The 12,773-nt window shown below is 38.4% G+C and overlaps 1 protein-coding gene across 6 annotated transcripts in view; it reads right to left on the minus strand.

Annotated features, from left to right (window-relative positions):
* MTA3 (metastasis associated 1 family member 3) overlaps nucleotides 1–12,773 on the minus strand; it is a 136,041-nt gene that overhangs the window by 97,485 nt on the left and 25,783 nt on the right. For all 6 annotated transcript variants that reach the window (XM_030499822.1, XM_030499824.1, XM_030499821.1 and 3 more), the window contains 2 exons: nucleotides 2,465–2,528; nucleotides 1,201–1,318 (listed from right to left, as the gene is read on the minus strand). In XM_030499822.1, coding sequence (XP_030355682.1) covers nucleotides 1,201–1,318; nucleotides 2,465–2,528 — 182 coding nt within the window. The remainder of the gene's footprint in view (nucleotides 1–1,200; nucleotides 1,319–2,464; nucleotides 2,529–12,773) is intronic.

Raw genomic sequence — 12,773 nt, forward strand, 5'->3', positions numbered from 1 at the left:
AGGCACATTTTACAGCAAGAACACCAGTGTATCATATTCTAGTCATAAACTTGTTCTGAAACAAGTCTGTATTCCTTACATACAAGACTGGAAAAGACTTCCTAGAGCTTATTTCTGGTTATTAAAAGAAAAGTCAGAGTAACAATGCAGGTGAGCTACTAAATAGCATCCATTAGAAAGCAATCTGCCACTTGCTAGAAATCAAATCATTCTTGTTTTATTCAGTTTAATAAGCAAGCTTTGTAGAAATAATGCTTGTTTTGTATGAAACAAAAGCATAGCAAGAACAAAAAAATAGCCCATGACAAATGGAAAAGACACCTCTTAAAGTTACAAATATACCTATTTGGGCCATTCAGAACTCCTCTGAATAACTGCAAGTGATATTCCTGCCATCATCTTTTCTTACTAAGGAATAAATATGGAGATACTTGACAGTGGTATCTAGGTGTAGATACTTCTCAGGAAACTTTGTTTTGTAAGCACTCAATGTAGAATGAACATTTCACTGAAGAACACCCAGCTTATTTTAAAATGTACTACGTAAATGTAACCTCAAACATAAGACACAGATGCTCACACTTCCATTAAATAACATTCAACACTAAATACATATTGTACTTGAAATTTTCTTTAAAAGAATCAAGTTCCCATGCAGCAAAAGACTAAGGCACAGGTAGTTGTGCTCAACTACATATAGATAAAATACAATTTAACAAATACCAGTGATTTTAAAGATATGCCAAGACTTGAAAGATTTGTTTCAGTCCTGCCACAAAGCAGGTGAGATGGTTTGATGGAAGCCACTATTTTAAAGTAAGATACAATCTCTATGCAGAGCCTGTTTCAAAAGGGACAGGAGAGTACAATTTTCACTTGTTCTGTTACCATGAGTCTGCAAAATGGGTTGGTCCTCAACATCTTCTTACCATCAGGCCTATACTAAAGAATTAAATGCACTGTACAGTTAAACGAACAAACGCTGAATGTCTTGTGTTATGCACAACATGGAAACATAACAGCCTTTCAGCAGCTATTCAAGTAGCTTTTCTTCATAACATTTAGTGGTATTTGTCAATTTTCTACAATCTACTATTTTACCTTCTCTACCTCTATACCGATTAGGTTAGTTCAGAAAGTCAGCAGAAGTAATGATGCAAGGTAAGAATGTTTTTGACTAATCAAAGATCATAGATTTACCTTCTGCAAGCATGTCTGGCACATCTGCTTGATAGCGAGGCCCCACTCGGATTTCTCCCTTGTCTGCTAAAAGCGTTTTCAGTGATGGATCATACACCAGTGAATAAAAAAAGGTATCCTAAAAAAGAAGACACGTTTGCAACACCATAATGGTTTTTAATCAACCCTCCATGCATGCTTTAAAAGAGCAAAGGTTTGGTACAGTAATCCTTATTTGAAATAAGAAGGATGTTTCAGGAGTACTTTTAAATGGCTCACTGAAGCGTCTCTCATTGCTAAGTGCTATTTCAGAAGAGATCAGTAATGAGAAGATTCATACAGAAAAACGTATCAGCAGGTTTGAAAAGAATTAATGTTAACTGCTTTCTGAATCTAACATGTATCCTCTCAAAAATCTCTACCAGATTGACTTTGCATTATAAATTAATCTGGAAAGAGCATAAAACACTGTCAGTGTCCGAAAAGGGCTTACACAAAAATACCTACTGCAGTCACCTGAAGGATAAGTAAGTCCCGTTCACAGAAAATTATTACTGATTATCAGTAGTTTTGGTGTAGAAATATATCTACATGCTCATTTCAGGTAGAGCCCACTGCCTGATGTATTCAAACACTCTGAAGAAAGATGCGTGTATTTTGAGGGTATTTTACAATACAATTATCTTTTAAATTCTCAGGAAGTTTCTTTCCCCTTGGTAACACTCAGAATTTTCAGTTCCTTCCACAAGAAATTAAAGGTGAGGAGATACTGCCATGCAATAATTCAGAGACCTTAGAATCAAACTCTTTAGCTAAGCTGCCCTCAGGAGCCTCTCTTGCTCTCTCTGTCCATTAACTACAGAATATTCTTCTTTCTAGAATCCATCTGGGGAAGTGGTAGGGGGGAAGGAAGAAGAAAGAGAAAAAGAAAAAAGATAAAACAAGAGGGGAAAAAGGCACCATGTGAATTCCCCCTTCAGTGTCTGTACAGGAAAAAGTCCACATCATTTTCTTTTGTAATATATGTTAGGAATTACTTTGAATTAATGATTTTCAAAATACGACCATATTCATACCAAACCCATCATGTAAGAGTGGCAAAAAAAATATCTTTATTCAATAACATTTTTCGAATCAGTGTTTTCTACAACGTAATTTTTCTAACTTATCATTCAAGGAAAGATCTTCAAACTATTATTTGCCCATTTATTATTAACACAGCCATAAGAAAAACCCCAACACATAAACCCATCCAGTATTTACCCAAAAAGAAGTTACGTCTTACCTCTTTCTCCAGGTATGACAGCACAGATTCGGTCTCATTCAGAAGTGCAACACTGCATTTTCCCCTACACAAACGTAAGGAAGGACTATTACTTTGTAAAAAGTTCAAATTTTTATGAGGTCAAGAAGTTATTTCCAAGAAAATACTTAAAACTATTACATTAATTTTTTTATATAATATAAAATGAACACTGCAATACTTTTGAGGTACCAAAACTAACATCAAAGCAACCAAATGAATGAACCCATGCCCTCAAATACACAGGAATTCTGCCAAACTGGGAAATAGTTTCAGAAAGAGAGAAGCAATGAAGGAACAAGAGGTACTATGGCAAACAATAAATATATATACAGTTACTAATGCTTGGATGAATGAATCATCACCTCCCAGCAGCTCACCCCCAGTCCCTAATTTGAAAACAACCCAAAGAAGAAACAATGGAAGGTTTTGCCAATGGCCTCTAAAATACTGTTCTTTTTTGAACTGAACCATGGAATTCTATCCATTTCTCTTATGGCCACATTAAAATGCTAACTACCACATTTCGGTGCAGGCTGCCAAAAGCTTCCTGTTATTCAGCAGCGGTATAGATCTGCCCATGTATAATACCAGTAGATAATATCACAATGGGGGTTTGACCACATCGCCCCAACCCCTCTTTCATCCCCTTCTCCCCCAACATTCCTTTGGCCTCAAACTCCTCTGCCTACAACTTCTCTGCAAAGAATCTGCAGAATTATTTTCAATGAATGGGATTTTGAAGAAAACCACATCACTGCCACCCGTGTCTTGGGCTGCATCAAAAGCAGCGTGACCAGCAGGTCGAAGGAAGCGATCCTGCCTCTCTGCTCTGCTCTCATGAGACCCCACTTGCAGCACTGTGAGCAGTTCTGGTGTCCTCAACATAAGAAGGACATGGAGCTGTTGGAGCAAGTCCAGAGGAGGCCACAAGGATGAGCAGGGGCTGGAGCACCTCCCATATGGAGACAGGCTGAGAACATTGGGGCTGTTCAGCCTGGAGAAGAGAAGCTGCGTGGAGACCTCAGAGCAGCTTCCAGTGTCTGAACGGGGCTACAAGGATGCTGGAGAGGGACTCTTCATCAGGGACTGGAGCAATAGGACAAGGGGTGATGGGTTCAAACTGAAACAGGGGAAGTTCAGGTTAGATCTAAGGCAGAAGCTCTTCCCTGTGAGGGTGCTGAGGCGCTGGCACAGGGTGCCCAGAGAAGCTGTGGCTGCCCCATCCCTGGCAGTGCTCAAGGCCAGGCTGGATGTGGCTTGGAGCAACCTGGTCTAGTGGAAGGTGTCCCTGCCCATGGCAGAGGGTTGGAACTGGATGAGCTTTAAGGTCCTTTCTAACCCAAACCATTCTAGGATTCTATGTTGCTGAAAAATGTTAAGTGTGCTGAATCATCTTGCTAGCAACTGGTCTTTTTGTGCTATCATTTTCAGCTGAACTACCATTTTATAATAACATGTATAACTTCCTCCTTACATCACCTTGTATTTCATGCACCTAGGTTTTATTTAGTTCCTATCAGTTTAGTCTCTTACTAGGTGGTTCCAGTGGCCTTAGAGATATGGCTATAGGACCTCTGCCCCATAAACCCTTCTCACATCGAGAAGACCAGCACACAAATATATAGAAGAGAATTGTTTGCAGAGACCTCCTTGATTTTAAAATAGCACCAAAGAAGTTATTGTAAAAAAGTCATTTCAGTGAACATTGACTGCTACGCTCAACCTTAACCATTAGATGCCAACTGTTTATCATATGGCAAATCTCCAAAGCTAATGTTTTATTTATTACCATTGCATGTCATAGGAACTGGAGTTAAACCACATGTTAAACCTGCAGTATACAACCTCGTGAAGTTCTCTTCATCTCCGTATTTGTCAGGAGAAACACACCACCAAAGAAAGATCACGGGCAGATGAGCAAGTAAAACCTGAGCACAATGCACAACAGCAGAGGAAAGACTACAGTAGTAGGGAAGCAGGAAACCTTCTCTATACCTGACCATGTCTTTGCATGTTATTTGAAGCTTTTGGTCTTGATAATTCCAGAACATTCACTTCTCAAAAATGAACATGTACCATGAAGTCATCCTGTCAACTTTAACAGATTATTTTATAGTGTTAAAGGCTAAAGGGGAGTTTGTCTTTCCAGTTTGCTCCTATTCCATACACCTCTAGTATTCTCTCTCTGCATTACAGCCTACCCTTATTTAACTTCAGTCATTGCAGAGGCATTCTTTCACTGTGACTGCAAGATTTTATTGACTGACTTTATACCTCATGGCTGCAAGTTGAAATAATTTCATTTTATTTCATTAAGAGCCAAGATTAATCCCCCAGCATATCTTGTGAGTGAATTTCTATTTGCTATTACATTTCTTTGTACAGTATTTTAACTAATGGCCGGAGTAAGACACACAAGTAATATTTTATAAGCATATATGATATCTCACATGCACGACAGTCTCAAAAAGAGACAATACTAGAAATGCACACACTAAACACCACACTAAAATGAAAAAACCCAAAAACACCTCACCCAAACATTACAAAGCAGATAAATAGCATAAAGTCAGAATTAGAAAAAGTTACCTGCTTAAGTTTCCAGTTTCTATAATCTAGAAACGTGCAATACTTATTACTAATGATTTCGAATATTTACCAAACACAAAGCCTACCATTTATATATCTCTTCCTTCTCCTTCTTCCATCAGAGGAAAATCCTCTCAGCTCACTGTAAATGGTTTACTAGGTAGAACCAAGCATCTAGCTCATTATACTGCTTCTGGCATCTCCCAATCACAGATGCCCACGAAATAAGTGAACACAGATTTGCAGTGATACATTTCTAAATATTCTCCAACCACCACTGCACTTTTCACCCTTTCTTCCAATACTAGTAATCCAATGCCCTGGAGAGAAAGTTAATGTGGTTTAAACCACATGGCACAATAAGACTTGGGAGTTCTTTTTTAAGGCACATATCTAAAACCCCAGAGCTTCTCCACATTTACGTATAATATTCTTCTCCTCTCAGTGTTCTGGAACTTCATTCATTAATGTTTTTAAATGATTTCAGATAACTGGGACAGATGGAGCTATACCAAATAAAAAATAGATATAAAAGGAAAAATCTGACTACTCTAACCTAGACAGAGGGGGGAAAAAAAAAGGAGGGAATGGGGAGGAAGCTACAGAGACAAGCATTATGAGTATGATTTAGACTGGCAGAGTATAATGCCATAGTTTCATTGTTCTGTTGATGGAGTCTTCTGCTTGAAAGGTGCCACAAAAAATAACCAAGCTAAGGTAAAAACTACAAAAAATTACCCAGCTTTTGTGAAATGAGATACAAAACCTTCCTCTTATCTGACTGATTCTCTGATTTAAGCTATGTTCTTCCCCATCAAGCAGCATTCTTAACTGGTACCAACAGTGAATTGCTAGCAAATAGCATCAGAAGGTCTCGATGACATTAAGATTATATACCTGGGTTTGACCTTTTTCTCAAATTAAAAATTCAGAAAAACTCTTTTTACTTCCTGCAAAATTAGGCAGAATTTCCCTTGCATGAATTTTGGGGGAAAGCTTTGGATACTTCAGCAATGTACAAATAACTGCAAACAAAAGTAAGTTAGCTTTTGTGTCTTCACTTAAAATTCAGTTCTGATGAGATTGAAGTGCCCCTTCAGAATCCTTTCTGCTCTTAGACGTACTTTATATTTAAACTGGTCACAAATAAGAAGTTATTCCACTGCAATGACAACAATGCCAACAAAACTTGTTATTAAATCAGGCTGCAATAAAAACTAATTTCGAGGTCTTGCAATAAAAAGAGACAACAACTTGCCCATATATATATATATATATGCTCAAGGTGTTACCAGCCTCTATCATATCAACCGCTTGGTGTTCAGTCGATTTCCCTATCCTAGGAACCAGAGCTACAACTCGTAACTTTGCTCTTTTCTTTAAAGCATTAACCATGTGAAAGCTGTTTTCACACCTTAAAATCATAGACTGGTTTGGGCTGGAAAGAACCTTAAGCCCCTCGAGTCCCAACCCCCTGTCATGGGCAGGGACACCTTCCACCAGAGCAGGTTGCTCCAAGCCCCTGTGTCCAACCTGGCCTTGAACACTGCCAGGGATGGGGCAGCCACAGCTTCTCTGGGCACCCTGTGCCAGCGCCTCAGCACCCTCACAGGGAAGAGCTTCTGCCTTAGATCTAACCCGAACTTCCCCGGTTCAAGTGAATGATGCTGACAGGCACGTACCAAAGTCTTCACAGCAATTTCAAGTTCTCCAGATTGCAAAGGTATTAACAACTGGAGAGCAAGCTACTGCACAACACTAAAACCAAGAAAACCAAAGCATCATCATAAATCTGCAACAGACCCCTAACTAGAGCTTAATTTTTAAAATATTCAGTTGATATCTAGAAATGTCAGAAGAAAGATGTGCATTGTATTGATTCATACTTAACTGGCTTGAGTTTGGCTCTGCTCATTTAAGGAGATGTCTCAAATGAGGGGGGAAAAAACAACCAACATTTGATAGGTGAATACTACTGCGATCTGTGTCTCCAACAAAATGATACCAATCTCCCAAACAGTGTAAAATTGCGTACTTGTGACCAAAAGAGAGATCAATAAACTTGATATTACCGATTAACAGTCTTGATTGAATAGAATTAGAAACAGAATGCACAGCAAATTGATTTATGTACATCTAAATGAATCAATAAATACCTGGCATCTACACATATGCACAGATCACATGGATGGCCCAGGCTTTTTATGCTGCATGTGGCTTTTAGACATAAAAAAAATTAAAAAAAAGAAAATAAAAAAAAGAAAATCAGAGTTTTAATCTTTTAATCAGCTGGAGTGCTGATTTTGAGAACTCCAAATGAGTAAGAATTAAATGCAGTCTCTTGGAGCAATCATGCACAACTGACATGGATTTTCAAGTAAACTGCATATTCTTAAGGTTCCAACTTTCATGCAGTTCTCACCACTGATGTCAAGTCACAATCTAAACACAACAAAACATTCCCAATGTGAAACAAATGTACAAAAGGCAAAATTAAATGAGACTTTGCGATTCAGTAGCAATTTACACAGTTTCTATGTTTAAACTGCTATGCTGTTAGCTAATAACCCAAAACATTCAACGACTCTACTCGAAGATCCCATCTTGATAGTTGGAGAAAATGTTAAGAGGTAAATGTAGGGATCTGTGAACATACACGCATTTGAAACAAGCTTTAACGCATTACCCGCTTAAAACCACATTTACACTAGTACTGTTCCAGCCTACATTACTGACTGAATCTTGTATTCTATAGCTGAGAAGGGTCTGCAAGAAAACACTGAGTAGAGAGAACAATGCACTGAGTGCCACTGAGAGAGGTGAATGTTTTCTTGGTCTGGGCACAGTAAAACTACATGTTTTGATACTCGAAATAAGCATAACCACATATATACTTTCTATGAACTACTGTAGGAAACTCAAGTCATTAGTATTTTTACTTTAGGGAATAATTCGTGCTAAAAAGTAAAAGATTGCTAACTTTTAACACAGCAGCAGCAATGCACATACTGAACAAAACCACAGCAGTCTGGTTAGGAATGATTTTTCAGGCATCTTATAACCATTTTGGTTGCAAAAGACCTTTAAAATCATCAAGTTGCCCGGCTCAGAAGCAATGCACATCACTCCATGCAATGGAATTGGAAAGTTTTGCACCTGCTTTGTAATTATGTCACTAGAGGGAAATCTGTACTGATTTTCAGGTATCTGAATGACAAGTTCCACTGATAAATACACTTTTCCTTATACTGTTACTAGTACTGGCTACTGACCATATCTGAGAAAAGGATTCTGGCCTAAATTGAATTTTCATCTTAATTCATATAAGAACTAGCTGAATGCTACTGGGAGAGTCCCTTTGCTCTAAATAAATTCAACCCAGAAAAGAAGAATACCTTTCTTAACAATCCAAATCAGCAGATAAGCACATGCCTATGCAAAGCAGATTCACTCCTTATCTAGTCCGATTTATACCAGAAAAATAAATCAGGCTTTTAAGGCTCAATGTAAGCTTTTAAAAAGTAGCTAAAATTTGTATCTCATAGATAGGCCAGGCTGGATGGGCCTTGGGCGATGTGGTCTAGTGGAAGGTGTCCCATGGGCAGGGGGTTGTGACTAGATAATCTTAAAGTCCTTTCCAGCCCAACCCATTCTATGACATACATACAGGCACATGCGAGGTATATAATGCATACACACACACCCCTTGTATGCCAGAAACTTCTGGTTTGCCAAGAATGCCAAAACTAGAAATCCTGAGGCAATACCACCAAATCCTATGGTGCCACGCCTTAAAAAGTCAAATTTCTTCTATCAAATGGCCTGCCCCATCTGTTTTGAGCTTCAGACCTTTTGGCATGTTTAAAATGAAGGAATCCCACATTGAGAAAAAAAAGTATTTCTCTGCACTTTAGTTGCTTGAAGTAGTAATATTAGTGGCTCCTGATGAGATCATGAAGAAGAAAGCACAGCATAAAGAAACCTGTATGATAAAACCAAGTCGTTTATTATGCATGACCCTTCTACAGGCAGTTTGTACAGCACAGCATGTTTTATACTGCACATACTTTTGCTACTTTTTCTGATAGGTCTACAAAGTGACACCCACAAAAGTTACTTTACTCTATCCAGGAGCTAGGGAATAATTTAACAAAATGAAAACAAAACAAACCAAACAAACAAAATCAAAACCCACCACTAGAAATAATAAGAGACTGTGTTCTGGACTGCATTACTGATCAGAATGATGTGAAAAGATGGAGGGGGAGAGGAGGGAGAGTAAAAACGTATTAAACTAATACAGAGAACCATTTCAGAACTGAGGGAAACCAAGATTCTTATAGTTTGATAGTTTAAAAGGTTGGACTTGATGATCTTAAAGGTCTTTTCCAACCTAGTTGATCCTATGAAGTTTAAGTACAATTTTTGTATGCTTGCATGTAAAAAATATGCAAAAGCTCCAAATTTCCTGATAAAAATTAAAGAACTCTTCTCGTGATTTATTTGGAAGCCCATTAATGTCACGTATGCACAGGCACTCTGCAAAAATACTCACCTTCTCCCAAATTATATTAATCACCCTTCAAGAAAGTTATCTTAAGCAATCACGATCTTTAAAAGCCTCATGATGTCCTTAAAGCATGGTAACGGAAGTAATAAACCAAGCCAGTGCATCTTAAGATAGTTTGGGGTTTGTGTTTTGGTTTGGGGTTTTTTAAATAAAGGGGATGTATGAGAGGGATTCATAAGTCAGAAAAAAATAAAGATTTTGGAGTCAAGAGTTCAGAAAGTTTTTCAGAATTGAGGCCACAGGTATATAGAAAGCTCGGATCTGTTGCTTATGCCAAGCATCAGATATAATTCTCTGAGAAATATAGGAAACACTTACTTCATCCATTGACAGATTGGATAAATACTCCCCATTAAAGAGTACGTAGATTTATTACAGTTATTTGAATTCCCTCCATAATGACAAACATGCACATAATGCACAGGGTTCACACACAGACATGTTGAGTCCAGAAATCAAGCTCAGCGAGAATTTCAGCATCTTGAAATGGTATCCAAGAAGAGCAAAAAGTACTCATTGAAAACACAGTCTCCAGGAGAAAACCTAACCGAAACACAAAGGGAAACTCCACAAAACCAAAGTGACTGCAATCCCTTGGATTTAGTGGTACAGATGCATGCAATTACCAACTGATAAAACTATAAAGTCTATAATAATTATCCATCACAAACAGTTGAGATCACATCACCACTCTGCACAAAACTGTGTGGCCTGAATCAGGTGAAAGAACAACTAAAGAGGTCATGACAGTCCCAGAGTAGCCACCTTTGGTACCAGGGAAGGACTCTTAAATTGTATTCAATAACTTACCAGAAAGATTGCTGAACGTAGGGGATTCAGTTTTAGTTACTAAATATTTGTCACCCTGCTGTAACTAAGACAGAATTTTGACAAAGCGGCATTTAACCCTAACAAAACCCCACACAACTGCATCAACCCAAACCCACACAACTGTACCAACCAACTAAATCACCAACACGACAGCAAACAAATAAAATTGTGTTTGAAATACTCTTTCCCCTTCACAAATAGCCACCACTCTTTGAAACTTGTTTCCATTCTCAAGCTGTCTTGACTTCAGGCAAATAATCTGTATACAAGCCTCTTCTTACTTTGCATGAGTTCTTTTTGTAGTATAGAGCAGTCCAAAAGATGCACACCTGATTTTACTATGATATCTGAGAACGCCTGGCCTATATCTGCTTCCCAAACACTTAAAATAACACCACTACCACAAAAAACCCCACAATCCCAAGACTGAAACACAGTTATTAGCAAACAAGAACTAAGCAGAGATAATGAAATGGCAAGATAAACCCTGAAGGATAAATTTTTCTACTCAATGCCTACAAAGTATTATAATTAAAAGCAATCACAAATGATGCCAGAAGTTAATGAAAGCTTTTCCAGCAATCTAAACACGTTTATCACTTATTAACTCTTGAGACCTTACAAATGAAAGAGATTTAAAGCCCAAGTCAGATAACCCAGTGCATCTCTCCAGACTGGAACTGCTGACAGGAGCCACCCGCAGGAATTCTGGGTGCATTCAATGTGTGACAGTAACGGAGTGTTCAGTGAGCCTGGCTGGCAGCATAACTCTATTTCAAGGACATCTGGGGATTACAGTGCTCGGCAAACTGCATCTGTAACATGCAGGGATTAAGAAGGAAAGAGGTAATTCACTGGAGGGGTGCTACTAACCTTACACATTTGAGCAGATATGGAGGGAACGGTTTCACTTGTAACCTGACAAGCAGGGACTAAGGTAACAAGCCTTGTCTTTGAGACCCAAACTAGTACATCAGCTTGTAGTGTACCACATGCCACTACTCCAGAATGGTGCTGCTCAGAGCTAGGCAATTATACCTTCTTAAATGTACTTCACTGCAGGAACATTGTGTCCACAAGGCAGCATGGCCCTGTTTAACTACCACTACACTACCTATACCTAATGACAAGGGGAAATAAGATGAAGTCTAAAAAATCCCTATAGTTAAAACAAAAACCCCATTATACCTCAAGAGACTTTTATGGAATATATAGGAAAATAAAAAGCATGAGAATAAGGAATTAAACTGTATTTCCGTAATTCAAAAGCTAACAAATTACATCAGAATCATTCAAAACTCAACATTACAGACCAAAGAGCTTCAGAATTAGGTTTGTACATCAAAGAAATCTAACCTGCTAAAATAACTGCAAGGCACCTCAACTATAAAGTAGCAGCACCAGGTATATAGACGACACATGCCTGTATTTGTAATTGGGAATTAGAATAAAAGTAATCTCAGTCAGAAGGGTTTTCGGGGAGGGCTGTAACTTTCTCTGCCATTAAGCTTAAAAGGAAGTAGAAAGACTAAAGTTAGGAAGAAAGATGAAACAAGATCAGCGAAAGTGTATTATTAAAAACCAAACAAAAACATACCACACCAGGTAAATTTCATTCCCTTGAATTACAATCAGAAAGGCAACCAAACTCAGTTTCTTTTCTTGGCTGAAGTTGTAAAAGTTCAAGACCTGTAGCTGTCAAAAGCAACTACAGACAGTTCAGCCTCCTCCATTCTCTTAAAATCACTTGTAGTTTTCTTCTCTTCCTTCCAAAGGGACTGAGGTTTTGTTTTCTTCCTTTTGAGAGAACTAATTTCCATTGTCCAGTCTATACCACTGTACCATTTAGTTTCTCCTGTAAATCCAACTGTTCTCATGCGGGGGCTAAAACTGCAAGTGGGAAGAGCAAAGACTCACAGAATGGAGCTACTCAGACATTTATTGCTGAGTATCTTCCAGCTTTTTATACGGAGATGACTGGCTTAGAAGATGAGTGACAGCAGTGAATGTCATCTACCCTGACTTTAGCAAAGCCTGCAGTGTGTTCCATAGTGTCCTTCAACCAGATTGGTAACGTATGGACTAGGTAAGCAGACTATAAGATGGGGAAAACCAGGCTGAAAAGGTTGTAGTGAGTGGTACAAAGTCCAGCTGACAGCTGGTTACAGGGGACATCTCCCAAGTGCCAATACTGGGGCCAAGACCTTAAGATCTTTATTAACAATCTAAACAAGTTCACTGAATACACTTCAAGCAAGTCTGCGGATGATACTAAATTGGATTTGTTCACTCCTTAAG

This window comes from Strigops habroptila, chromosome 10 (genome assembly GCF_004027225.2).
Source record: "Strigops habroptila isolate Jane chromosome 10, bStrHab1.2.pri, whole genome shotgun sequence".
In the NCBI taxonomy this organism is placed as follows: domain Eukaryota; kingdom Metazoa; phylum Chordata; class Aves; order Psittaciformes; family Psittacidae; genus Strigops; species Strigops habroptila.